Raw genomic sequence first — 12,880 nt, 5'->3', positions numbered from 1 at the left:
TGCCCGAACTGTAGGGCACTTTAGCCATGATCTGTTTTGCCCAATTTATACTCAGATCTGGTCTCTCTTAGAAGCCCAATTTGGATAAGGAACTTGTAGTTTGTGAGCATTGTGTATACTGGACAGTGTCTGCAGCGAATTCAGGTAGTGCAGCTGTTTCTTAGCCAGTGCTGAGGAGATAGTCTTCCTGCATGAGACCGTTTGTGTTTTCATGTGGTGGGTCATTCTTTTTTCTGTATTAAGCAGTAAGGCAGGAAATACTTGCCTTAAAAGATCAGGAGTGTTGGAACCAGAAAGGGGAAAGATCATACAAAAATGTCAATGGCAACCAGAGTCCTGTAGAATTCTGAGGTGTTTGGGCATCACTGTTTCCCCCTAAAATATCATAATTTGTAAGTTGTTTTTTTTTTTTTAAAGGATCTTCCACTCTAATCCTGTAATTGCACAGTAAGTTATTTCAGTTTGATCTCCAGTCCTAATTTGTTTTCAGTCACTGTTTCCTCAGTCATTATTTGCTTTTTTTTTGGTCTTCCTTGCTGCAGACAGCTTTCTTTAGCTGCAGCAGCAGGGGCCACTCTCTGGCTGTGGTATGAGGGCTTCTCATTGTGGTGGCTTCTTGTGTTGTGGCTCACAGGCTCTAGAGTGCTCAGTAGTTGCCCTAAGTCATGAGGGATCTTCCTGGACCAGGGATTGAACCCGTGTCCCCTGCATTGGCAGGCCGATTCTTAACCACCAGACCACCAGGGAAGTTCCCCAATCATTATTATTGCCACTTTTATTATTGTTATTGGACTATTTTTTAAGAGCAAGTTTAGGCTTACAGAAAAATTGATCAAATAATGCAGAGAATTCCCATGTCCATCCTCTCCCTTCCATATAGTTCCCTATTAATATCTTGCACAAGTGTGGTTTTATTTATTATAATTGATAAACCAATATGGATGTACTATTATTAACTGAAGTCCATAGTTTACATTAAGGTTTACTCTTTGTATTGTGCAATTCTGTGGATTTTGACAAATGTGTAGTGCCATTTATTACAGTATCATACAGAATAGTTTCACCACTTAACCATTTTGTTTTTATTTCTACTCCAGTGCTTAACATAGGGCTTGTAAATATTACATGCATATGCAATGATATTTTATCTAAAATTAATATGACCAATCAAATTTAGTAGAGTTTAAAAAACATTTAAAAGAACAATTTTCCACCACCAAATAGAGCCTATATTAGAAATAAAAAGATGGCTTAAAATTGTGAAATGTGTTATATCTCATTAATCTGTCAAATAAGAAAAATAAAACTCAGTATATAGAGACAATCAGAATTCAAAGCCTATAATGTACATGTTAAGTTGCTTCAGTCGTGTACAACTCTTTGTGACCCTGTGGACTATAGCTTGCCAGGCTTCTCTGTGCATGGGATTCTCCAGGCAAGAATACTGGACTGGATTGCCATACCCTTCTCCAGGGGATCTTCCCCACTCAGGGATCGAACTTGTGTCTCTTATGTCTCCTGCATTGGCAAGTGGGTTCTTTACCACTAGTGCCACCTGGGAAGCCCCACAGCATATAATATTTCAGTCTAACAATCAGCATCATGTTCAAAGATGAAAAGCTAGAGGCATTTCCTAATGGGAACAAACACTTGACAACTCTTAATATTATTTCATGTAATTCTGGCAGTTCTAGCTAATATAGTAAGAGGAGAGAAATAAGAGTTACCATTTTAAGAAAGAGGCTCTCATTGAGATTGTAGAACCCCCCCCCAAAGTTCCTGAAAATTTGTTAAATTCAATGAGTTCAGTAAAATAGCTAAATACATAATAAGGATAGAAAAATGAAAAGCTTTCCTAATATAGCAATAACTGGTTTGAAAAATTAACAGTATAAAAGGTAAAAATCTGGAGAAGGAAATGGCAACCCACTCCAGTATTCTTGCCTGGAAAATTCCATGGACAGAGGAGCTTGGTGGGCTACAGTCCATGGGGTCTCTAAAGAGTTGAACATGACTTGGCCACTAAACAACAACCATCCATCCATATTCCTACCTGCTAGAGGTAATTCGTGTTACTCTTTTGGAGTGATGCTAAATAACTTGTTTGTTAACAGGTGAATTCAAAGCACTAACTGGTTTGCTCTTGGAGCATCTGAAGCTTACAGTTTGAGGAATTCTCAGGTTTCTCTAGGAAGAGGCATGATCTATGAATGGGGAATGACAACAGCCAAGTCAAGAGATCCCCCCAGGGCCAAAGTCAGAGAGGTCAGAACCACGAGAGGGTGGTCCTTGAGCAGGGTGGAGACAGAGGCAAAGGGTGGACACCACCCATTCCCCAGTTGTGGCCACTGCAGGAAAGTTCCTGAGAGTCACAGGTTACTAACCTCCTCGCCATCCAAGTGACTGCTCTTCTACTGCTCTCTGTGAGATCAGTCTTAAAGAAACAGAGTCTCTGTTTCATAAACGATGAAACTCTGTAAATAGAAAAAATAAAAGGTAAAAATCTGCTTAATTTTTATCTTAGTACTGTAATAGTAAAAAGTTGCAAACAAGCAAAATGTCCACCTAAGAGGATGGTTTGTTATTTATACCCCATCCTATTCCAAAATGATTTTAAGGTAGCTTTCACAACATACCTTATTACATAAAAATAAATGAAGAATTCAAGCAGAGAGAAATCTGAGGGTTGGGTCACAGATTTCATTCTGAGCTTTCTAGTGCCAAAGTAAAGGTCATAATCAATTATATGATTCATAGTCATACTTACAATACTGAGTTGATTGGAAGAAGCAAACTGTTCTAATACTGAGACCAAAAAGAGAATTTTCTCGTGAGTCCCAGAGGATACCATGCATAATAGAGAATGATCATTTTGACAGCTTTAGAGAGCTGTCTCATATAAAATTCCTTGCTAATAACCACACAGAACCAATGAAATATTTGATAAAGAGTATATGAGCTTTCCAGGTGGCGTAGTGGTAAAGAATCTGCCTGCCAATGCAGGAAACACAGGAGACACAGGTTCAGTCCTTGGGTATGGAAGATCCCTTGGAGGAGAAAGTGGCAACCCACTAAAGTATTCTTGCCTGGAAAATTCCATGGACAGAGGTGCTTGGTAGGCTACAGTTCATGGGGTTGCAAAGAGTCGAACATGACCAAGCACACACACATACATGTGGGGCGAGGAATGCAGTAATGGTTATGGCTATGGGGATGGTTCAGTACACTGCTCTGAGGAGCGACTTGATGGAGTAATACATTTTAGAGACTAAAATTATGGCTCTCAGTTGATGTGTGGTACCACCGTTGTGTCCTGTGAATCTTCACAGATCCACCACTGAGTTTTTCTAAATGTGTTACATTTATTTTTGCTACAGATGAGGATCCGCATTTCTAAGAAGTCTGTCAGATGGTGGTGTGGGATATGAATGCAGCAGCCACCAGGGGAGCCAGGCAGGAGGCAAGAGGTACTACTTAGGCCAGCACTAAAAAGAATACAGTGTGGATGGACAGAAACAGTCTCTATAAATAGTCTCTCATATTAGATTTTGGTAAGCACTGTGGAGAGCAGATAGGCTGTGTCTGGTCAGATACAGGTCCATATGCTTTAATAGTTGACTTAGGAAATTAACCTCTGCCAGGTGGTGCTAGTGGTAAAGAACCTACCTGCTAGTGCAGGAGACACAAGAGACTCGGGTTCCATACCTGGGTCAGGAAGATCCCCTGGAGAAGGAAATGGCAACGCACTTCCGTATTCTTGCCTGGAGCATCCCATGGACAGAGGAGCCTGGCACCGTCCATAGGGTCACAGAGAGTCGGACACAACTGATGTGACTTAGCATGCAAACATGAAGGTTGAGAAGCCTCATGAGGTGAGATGCTTGAACAGATGTTGTAAATAGTAGTCAAGGTTTCTAAATTCCTGCATTGTAGAGCATAGCTGCAGGGTTTTCCCAATGCCTCAGTGATAAAGAATCTGCCTGCCAATGCAGGAGATGTGGGTTCAATCCCTGAGTTGGAAAGATCTGGAGATGAAAATAGGCAACCTGCTCCAGTATTCTTGCCTGGGAAATCCCATGGACAGAGGAGCCTGGCAGACTACAGTCCATGAGGTCACAAAAGAGTCAGACATGACTTAGCAACTAAACAACAAAAGAGCATAGCCACATTAATTAAAAGTTTGGAAGAATTGATTTTTTTTTTTTTTAATGAATGATACCAAACCTAGATGTAAGTAACAGGAGGGAAAAAGGTTGTAAGTTATCTGTAGAACATCTGACTTTAAGCCGTATAGCTTCCTGGTTAATCCTTCAAGGTAAATTGTGTCCAAGTAGACAATAACCGGAGTGGTTTAGAAAGATTTAGAATCTGAGTCCTACCTTCATCTTTCTTTGAGCCTCAGTTTGTTCGTCTGCAAAATAAGGATATTGGTACCCATTTTAGCGCTAATCAGTTGTTAAGATTTAAATTGAATAAAACCTATTGTGGCCTCTCCTGGCCACCATCACCCTGTTACCAAAACCAGACAAAGATACCACAAAAAGAGGAAATTACAGGCCAGTATCACTGATGAACATATATGCAAAAATCCTCAACAAAATACTAGCAATCTGTATCCAACAATACATTAAAAAGATCATATACCTTGATCAAGTGGGATTCATCCCAGGGATGCAAGGATGTTTCAGCATCAGAAAATCAGTGTGATACACCATATCAACAAGTTGAAGAATAAAAACCATATGATCACCTCAGTAGATACAGAAAAAGATTTTGACAAAATTCAGCACCCATGTATGATAAAAACTCTCCTGAAAGTGGGCATAGAGGGTACATACCTCAACATAATAAAGGCCATATATGACAAACCTACAGCTAGTTTCATAATCAGTGGTGAAAAGCTGAAATCATTCCCTCTAACGAGGGAAGGAGACAAGAATGTCGGCTCTCACCACTTTTATTCAGCATAGTTTTAGAAGTCCTAGCTATAGCAATCAGAGAAGAAAAAGAAGTAAAGGGAATCCAAATTGGAAAAGAAGTTAAATGCAGATGACATATACTATACTTAGAAGATCCTAAAGATGCTACCAGAAAACTACTAGAACTCATGAATGAATTAGGGAGGGATTGGGGGGCAGGAGGAGAAGGGGACGACAGAGGATGAGATGGTTGGATGGCATCACCGACTCGATGGGCATGAGTTTGAATGAACTCCAGGAGTTTGTGATGGACGGAGGCCTGGCGTGCTGTGATTCATGGGGTCGCAAAGAGTCGGACACGACTGAGCGACTGACCTAACTAACTAAGGTTACAAAATTAATACACAGAAATAGGTTGTATTTCTATACACTAACAACGAAAGATCAGAAAGAAATTCAAGAAGCAATTCTGTTTACCATTGCATCAAAAAGAAAAATACTTAGGAATAAACCTATCTAAGGAGACAAAGACCTATACTCTGAAAACTATAAGATGCTGATAAAAGAAATCAAAGAAGACATAAACAGATGGAAAGATATACCATGTTCATGGATTGGAAGAACCAGTATTGTCAAAATGACTAACCCAAGGCAATCTACAGATTCAGTGTAATCCCTATCAAGTAACCAATGGCATTTTTCATAGAAATAGAACAAAAAAACCTCAGAATTTGTATGGAGACACAAAAGACTCCAAATAGCCAAAGCAAATCTTGAAAAAGAAAAATAGAGCTGGAGGAATCAGGCTCTTTGACTTCAGACTATACTACAAAGCTACAGTCATCAAAGCAGTATGGTATTGGCACAAAAATAGAAATACAGATCAATGGAACAGGATAGAAAACCCAGAAATAAGCCCATGTACCTATGGTCAATTAATCTCTGACCAAGGAGGCAAGACTACACAATGTTGGAAAGACAGTCTCTTCAACAAATGGTGCTGGGAAAACTGGACAGCTACATGTAAAAAAATGAAGTTAGATCAGTCCTTAACTCCATTCACAAAAATAAGTTCAAAATGGATTAAAGACCTAAATGTGAGATTGGACAGTATAATCCTAGAGGAAAACGTAAGGCAGACCACTCTCTGACATAAATCACAGCAACATCATTTTTGATCCATCTCCCAGAATAATGGAAATAAAAGCAAAAATAAACAAATGGGGCCTACTTAAGCTCAAAAGTTTTTGCACAGCAAAGGAAATAATAAAATGTGTAGACAACCCTCAGATTGTGAGAAAATATTTGCAAATGATGTTCCCAATAAGGGATTAGTCTCCAAAATTTATGAACAGCTTATGATGCTTAATAGCATAAAAAAAAAAAAAAACCCACTTTAAAAATGGGCAGAAGACATGAATAGACTTTCTCCAAAGAGGACATACAGATGGCTAATAGGTACATGAACAGATGTTCAACATCACTAGTTATTAGAGAAATGCAAATAAAACTACAATGAAATATCACCTCACTCCAGTCAGAATGGCTATCATCAAAAAATCCACAAGCAACAAATGCTGGAGAGGGTGTGGAGAGAAGGGGGCCCTACTGCACTGTTAGTGGGAATGTAAATTGGTGCAGCCACTTGGAGGTTCCTTAAAACACTAAAAATGGAGCTATCATATGACCCTGCAATCCCACTCCTGGGCATATATCCAGAGAAAAACATGGCCTGAAAAGATACATGCACCCTAATGTTCATTGCAGCACTGTTTACAATAGCCAAGACATGGAAGCAACCTAAATGTCCAGAGGAATGGGTAAAGAAGATGTGGTACATATATACAATGGACTGATACTCAGCCATTAAAAAGAATGAAATAAGGCCATTTGTAGCAATGTGGATGGACCTAGAGAGTGTCATACTGAGTGAAGTAAGTCAGAGAAGGAGAAATATCATATGATACCCCTTGTGTGTGGAATCTAAAAAGAAATGATACAAATGAACTTACTTACAAAACAGACTCATAGACTTAGAAAAGGAACTTGTGGTTGCTGTGGGGGAAGGGATAGCTAGGGACTTTGGGAAGGTCATGTACACACTGTTATATTTAAAAATGGATAACCAACAGAGACCTATTGCATAGCATATGGAGCTTTGCTCAATGTTATGTGGCAGCCTGCAGGGGAGAGGGTTTTGGAGGAGAATGGATAGATGCCTATGTATGGCTATTTACCTGAAACTACCACAGCGTTGTTAATCGGCTGTACCCCAGTACAAAATACTTTTGGTGTTAAAAAATATTTTAAAAAGCCAACAAACCCTCGTGGCCTCTTCTAAGTCATTTTGTGTATATGCTTCCCTAGCCAGAGTTGTGTTTTTGCTACTAGAGGGTCTTGGTCTAATGACTTACGAGAAGAGTGAGCCTTGTGTTTTCTGAGATACAATTCAGATAACTCTTTTAATTTGCTGCACTGACTGGAAGGGCCATCAGATTCTCTACTGTCAGGTATCTGAAGTGAAATTTTTTTAAGTTATGAGATAGCAAAAGTTTGAAAGCCCTTGTCCTTTTCATCCTGGTCATCTTTCAAGTCCGATCACAAGAACAGGTATCTGGTGATAGCCAAGCCACAAGGGCAGTTGTCCTGAGGGTAGTCAGATCTGAGCAACTCCATCTCATGCTACCATTTACTACATTGGGTACTCAGATAAGTTTTGAAGACTTTTCCATTTATTTTCATATTCATAGGAAAGCTCTTCATTATGACTCCAAGAAGACCCCTACCCAGGTTCTTCTGATTCTGACATTTACATTCTCAGATAAATAAATATCATAATAGGAAAAATAAAGTTAAAAGACCACAGTGTGAAATGTCCAAGAAAGTAACAAGAGACAGGAGGAATGTATATCTTAGTGGAATCAGTGCCTTCCATTAAGAGATCAAATCAGTACCTCAATGGGTTAGCGTTGTTACCTCTGCCAGAGTTTGTTTTTTTCTCTGAAAGTCAGAGAAAAGACCTAAGATGTGAACTGTGGGGATAGAGATGATTGCCTTTGTCTTACTAATAGGAAACACTTCTCAGTATTTTGATATTATAACACAGTTTCTGTCTCTTTATTTTTTCTTACCAAAGCCACCTTCTATCAGAGCAAAGAAGGGAGGAGACAAGTGCTTGTGGCAATGAAAAGAAAACCCTCACAAATGCTGGAGCTGGCTAACTTCACCAATTTATCTAGGACCAGCTTAGTTCTGCGAATTGGTCCTGTCACCATCTGTTGATATATTATCTGTTTTCCTTTGGCAAATCTTAGGCTTGCTTTCTTCGGAGAAATGTTTTGTTTCCTTGGTCTGGGCTATATAATCATTTATAATCATATATAATCATGCTTCAGTCATATTCAACTGTCCAACCCTATGGACTGCAGCCTGCCAGGCTTCTCTGTCCATGGGATTCTCCAGCCAAGAATACTGGAGAGGATTACCATGCCCTCCTCCAGGGGATTTTCCTGACCGCGATTTCGAACCCAGGTCTAACTTGCATTGGCAAGTAGGTTCTTTACCACTAGTGTCACCTGGGAAGCCCCATATAATCATTTTAATACTTCTTTTTTTTTTTTTTTAATTCTTCAATATTTATGTGTACAAGTCACATTTTGTTATTGTTCTTCAGTCTCTCAGTCATGTACAATTCTTTGCAACCCCATGGACTGCAGCACTCCAGGCTTCCCTGTCCTTCACTATCTCCCAGAGATTGCTCAAACTCTTGTCCATCGAGTCAATAATACTTCTATATTAAACTAAACTCATTGGCTTAATTTTTCATTTAAAACAAAAAGTTAACAAGAAGGCACTGCCCTACTTGGTTGGGAGAATTGAAGGAAATGCTGCTCTAAATGAATTCTAGTTTCCTGACCAAAAGGAGGTACATACAAGGGCCCTGAGAATATTTGGAGATGTAATTCCTTAGATACTAATTTTTGAGTTACTATGGAGAATAAGGATGTTAACAGCCTGAAAATATTAGAACAATCTTCCAAAAAAGGAGTTCTGTCAACTATCCATGTTGATTCCAGGGCAGATTCTAGAAGGCTGGCAAAGAGACGGCATGTATGCCTCCAAAAATGAGAAGAACAAGGAGTTTTCGGCACAGGTTCTGAACAAAGACTGGGAGACTTTAGGCCAAGGATTTTCTATTCCATCAGATTCATCTCTCTCTTTTAATAATACATATTTTGTAATGTACTGTCCTGAATTTAAAGTCAAAGATAATATAACCTTACTGTGTAGTTGTAAAACAAACACATACATGTGCACACAAAAGACTTAATAATAATTTAAAGTAGAAATTTTAAAGTGTGAAAATTTATTCTCATGTGTGAATGTTTGGATATGACCATACTGGAAGGCATAAAGGGGTAATCAAAGGAATTCCCTTGTGGCTCAGTGGTTAGGACTTGGCTCTTTCACTGCCTGGGCACAAGTTCGATCCCTGGTTGGGGAACTAAGATCCCAGAAGCCTCGTGGCATGGCCAAAAAAAAAAAAAGTAATCAGAAACTTTTACCAACATATAGAATCATCTAGAATGCAGACTGCTACAAATGTGGACTGTCAGATATATTAGCATTTCTCTTAGTGATGTGCTTTTCAGAAGTGAATTCCTCTTGGTAAAAACCTGAAGTAAACCAAGTCTGATCTTCGTATAATTTACATGGAAGTTCCCTTCTTAGAAAATTCTGCCTGTATTAAAACCATGTTAAAAAATATTTTGTGTTCATATGTAGAACAGACATAGGGGTTAGGCTGAGATAACAGACCTTCAAAAGTCTCACTGTAGAACCTCATTGTGCAGAAGTTCAATTCAGTTGCTCAGTCATGTCCGACTCTTTGCAACCCCATGAACTGCAGTACGCCAGGCCTCCCTGTCCATCACCAACTCCCAGAGTTCACCCAAACCCATGTCCATTGAGTCTGTGATGCCATCCAACCATCTCATCCTCTGTCATCCCCTTCTCCTGCCCTCAATCTTTCCCAGCATTGGAGTCTTTTCAAAGGAGTCAGCTCTTCACATCAGGTGGCCAAAGTATTAGAGTTTCAGCTTCAGCATCAGTCCTTCCAATGAATATTCAGGGCTGATTTCCTTTGGGATGGACTGGTTGGATCTCCTTGCAGTCCAAGGGACTCAAGAGTCTTCTCCAACACCACAGTTCAACAGCATCAATTCTTCAATGCTCAGTTTTCTTTTGAGTCCAACTCTCACATCCATACATGACCACTGGAAAAATCATAGCCTTGACTAGACGGACCTTTGTTGACAAAGTAATGTCTCTCCTTTTCAGTATGTCTAGGTTGCTCATAACTTTCCTTCCAAGGAGTAAGCGTCTTTTAATTTCAGGGCTGCAATCAAACTGCTCACTAAAATGTTGCAGAAAGCCCAATGTGCCTGGCCTCTGCAGGTAGCATCTACTGAGCACAACAACAAAGACCGCAGAGTATGGCCCTGTCCTTCCTGGGAGTTTTTCATGGCTTTGTCTGTTAGATGGAAAAGCATGGACTGGCTGGCCTTTCCAAGGAGTGCAGATCCACTGTAGAGGCTTGCCACTAGGAGGGATGTTTCTAGTGGCTTCCCTGCTTCTCTATAGAGAATGTAACAAAGGCTGTTGGACATTAGTCATTTTCTTTCTTTCAGTTTTATTGAGCTCTAATTGACATATAACATTATATAATTCAAGGTGTATAAGTTTAAGGTGTACAACATAATGATTTTATATATATAGTGAAATGGTTACCATAACAAGATTAGTTAATATCTATCATCTCATGTAGTTACATTTTTTTGTGTGTGTTGAGAACTTTTAAGATCTATTCTCTTGGGAGCTTTCATATATGCAATACAGTGGTGTTAACTGTAGTCACCATGTTGTATGTTACATCCCCAGAACTTACTTATCTTTTAAGTAGAAGTTTGTACTTTTTGACCTTCATCCATTTCCCTTTTCCTGGATATTGGTCTTCAAAATGACTACAGTTGACCATTGAACAGCACAGGCTTGAATTGTGCAGGTCCACTTATATATGGGTTTTCTTCACTAGATACATACTACAGTACCACACAATTTGAGGTTGGTTGAATTCACTTATGTGGAACCATCAATACAGAGGGCAGACTGTAAAATTAGATGTGGATTTTCAACAGTTGTGTGGAAGGTCAATGCCTTTAATTCCTGCCTTATTCAAGGATCAGTTGGATTTGAATTAGATGTTCTTTTAAGATGTTTTCAACTCTTAAGATTTTCTATTTCTCAATATTAATATTTTTTACTCTTCTAATTGTTTTCACTTTAATAAAACATAACTGCATTAACAAGTGTTAAATGAAAGATGCATAGCACCACTATGATTATTTTCTATGACCCTTTTCATTCTTAAACCTTCCAACTAAGTAGTCGTCTTTTTACTTTGAGCTCATCTACTTTTGACCCTCCCTTTCCTGTTGGGAGCTCCTTGCAGAGCTGATAGGCCCTTGCTTCCACTGGGGCTTTAGAACAGCTGCCAGCCAGAGAACCAAACCACATAATCTGCAAAAGAAATCTCCCTTGTAATCATCGCGTGTTGTATAGAAAGAGAGTAAGTATAGACCATGAGAGTGTATGTTAAATTTTTGTTGTTATTCTGTTTAACTCTCATCTCTTAGGAATCAATTCCTAAGAGTTTAGATTTGAATTTTAACTTGTCTAATACTAAGTTTTATTTTTTCATTTAAGGCTATTTCTGATGCTTGGAAGCTATCCTTTCAGCCATAAAGATGGTAATAAATCTTTGTCTCCCACAGTTCAGACCAAGAATTTACTGCAACAAGGTAAACAGAACAAGTATATACACATAAATAAATAAATGACATCTATTTTTCATGTTTTCCTCCATTTCCTTACTTGTTTATATAGACAGTTCAGGCTTAATGTGCTTTCACCCTCATTGTTTTAGAGTCTACCAGATGATATTTAGGTAAGCATGGGTCAGGCTGCACCTCTAAAGTCAGACAGCTGAGTTGTGACTCATTTTGTGGAGGGTTCTTTTCTCTCCAGATTTCGTCAATTTATCATTGATGATAAATTTTAATTTCACTCAAGGTCAGAGTGAAGGTAGAAATTCTCTCACTGCTGTTCTTGCTAACTTCTCATGCTAGAAATAATGGCTTATATTTGTTATATGGATTCCTTGTGCTTTATTGTTTGAATTAAGCTGCCTCCCCTTTTGTGCAAAGGAGGGTATGTTTCCACAGTCCAGAGCAGGGAGTAAGGAAACTCCCAGAGTAGAATTGAACTTCTCCCCAGTTTGGAATTTCTGCATGCAGCACACTCTTTCAGGTTCCCAGATTATTAAACTGACTCCTTCAGACAATGATACCTTAAAATTTCCATTGGTTATGACAAGTATTGGTAATATTAAGAGGGAGAAAAAGCTACTCATAGTCTCACCCTTAGCACATTCACTGTTTTAAATTTCCCATAGTCTTTTGTGGTCCTTGTTCCTATGCAGACTTTTTTTTACCAGGTTACATCATTCAGAGATTTACAAGAAGCTCCTTTGTTGTGCCTTCCTGGGGAAACTGTTATAAGTGATAGAGTCCAAATACAAAATTGGAAACTTCAGTGAACATCTTCGTTTCCCCCTAAATCTGTACATTTTCATCCTCTGAAATTTAAAAATAAGGTTAAAAAAAGCTTGTATATCTGCTGCTTTTTCATAGAGACGTTATTTTGAAGCAATTTTGGTTGGTTAGACAGAGTTTTGTTGCTCATTTTTTAAGGATGGGCAGTATTTAGGGGCACCGTTGCCCTTGGCCTTTCATTTGATCTTGGATGCATGCCAAAGAAAGAATAGGAAAATTTGATATAATAGAGGAAATTTCAAATGAGGAACTTCAGATTTTCTTTAGAGTTTTACTAGAAGTGACAAG

At 38.9% G+C, this 12,880-nt stretch overlaps 1 protein-coding gene across 4 annotated transcripts in view; it reads left to right on the top strand.

Annotated features, from left to right (window-relative positions):
* Positions 1-12,880, top strand: part of UBOX5 (U-box domain containing 5) — a 45,285-nt gene that overhangs the window by 24,802 nt on the left and 7,603 nt on the right. For 2 of the 4 annotated variants that reach the window (XM_020882873.2, XM_020882870.2), the window contains exon 2: positions 11,685-11,779. In XM_020882873.2, coding sequence (XP_020738532.2) covers positions 11,726-11,779 — 54 coding nt within the window. In that variant the 5' untranslated portion in view covers positions 11,685-11,725. Of the gene's footprint in view, positions 1-3,378; positions 3,468-3,497; positions 11,548-11,684; positions 11,780-12,880 lie in introns of those variants that run through there. The other 2 variants (XM_070472352.1, XM_020882874.2) reach the window with 2 other exon arrangements.

Source organism: Odocoileus virginianus, chromosome 9 (genome assembly GCF_023699985.2).
Source record: "Odocoileus virginianus isolate 20LAN1187 ecotype Illinois chromosome 9, Ovbor_1.2, whole genome shotgun sequence".
Taxonomy (NCBI): Eukaryota; Metazoa; Chordata; class Mammalia; order Artiodactyla; family Cervidae; genus Odocoileus; species Odocoileus virginianus.
Note: the sequence above shows the minus strand (reverse complement) of the source record. Positions and strands in the feature narration are given on the sequence as shown.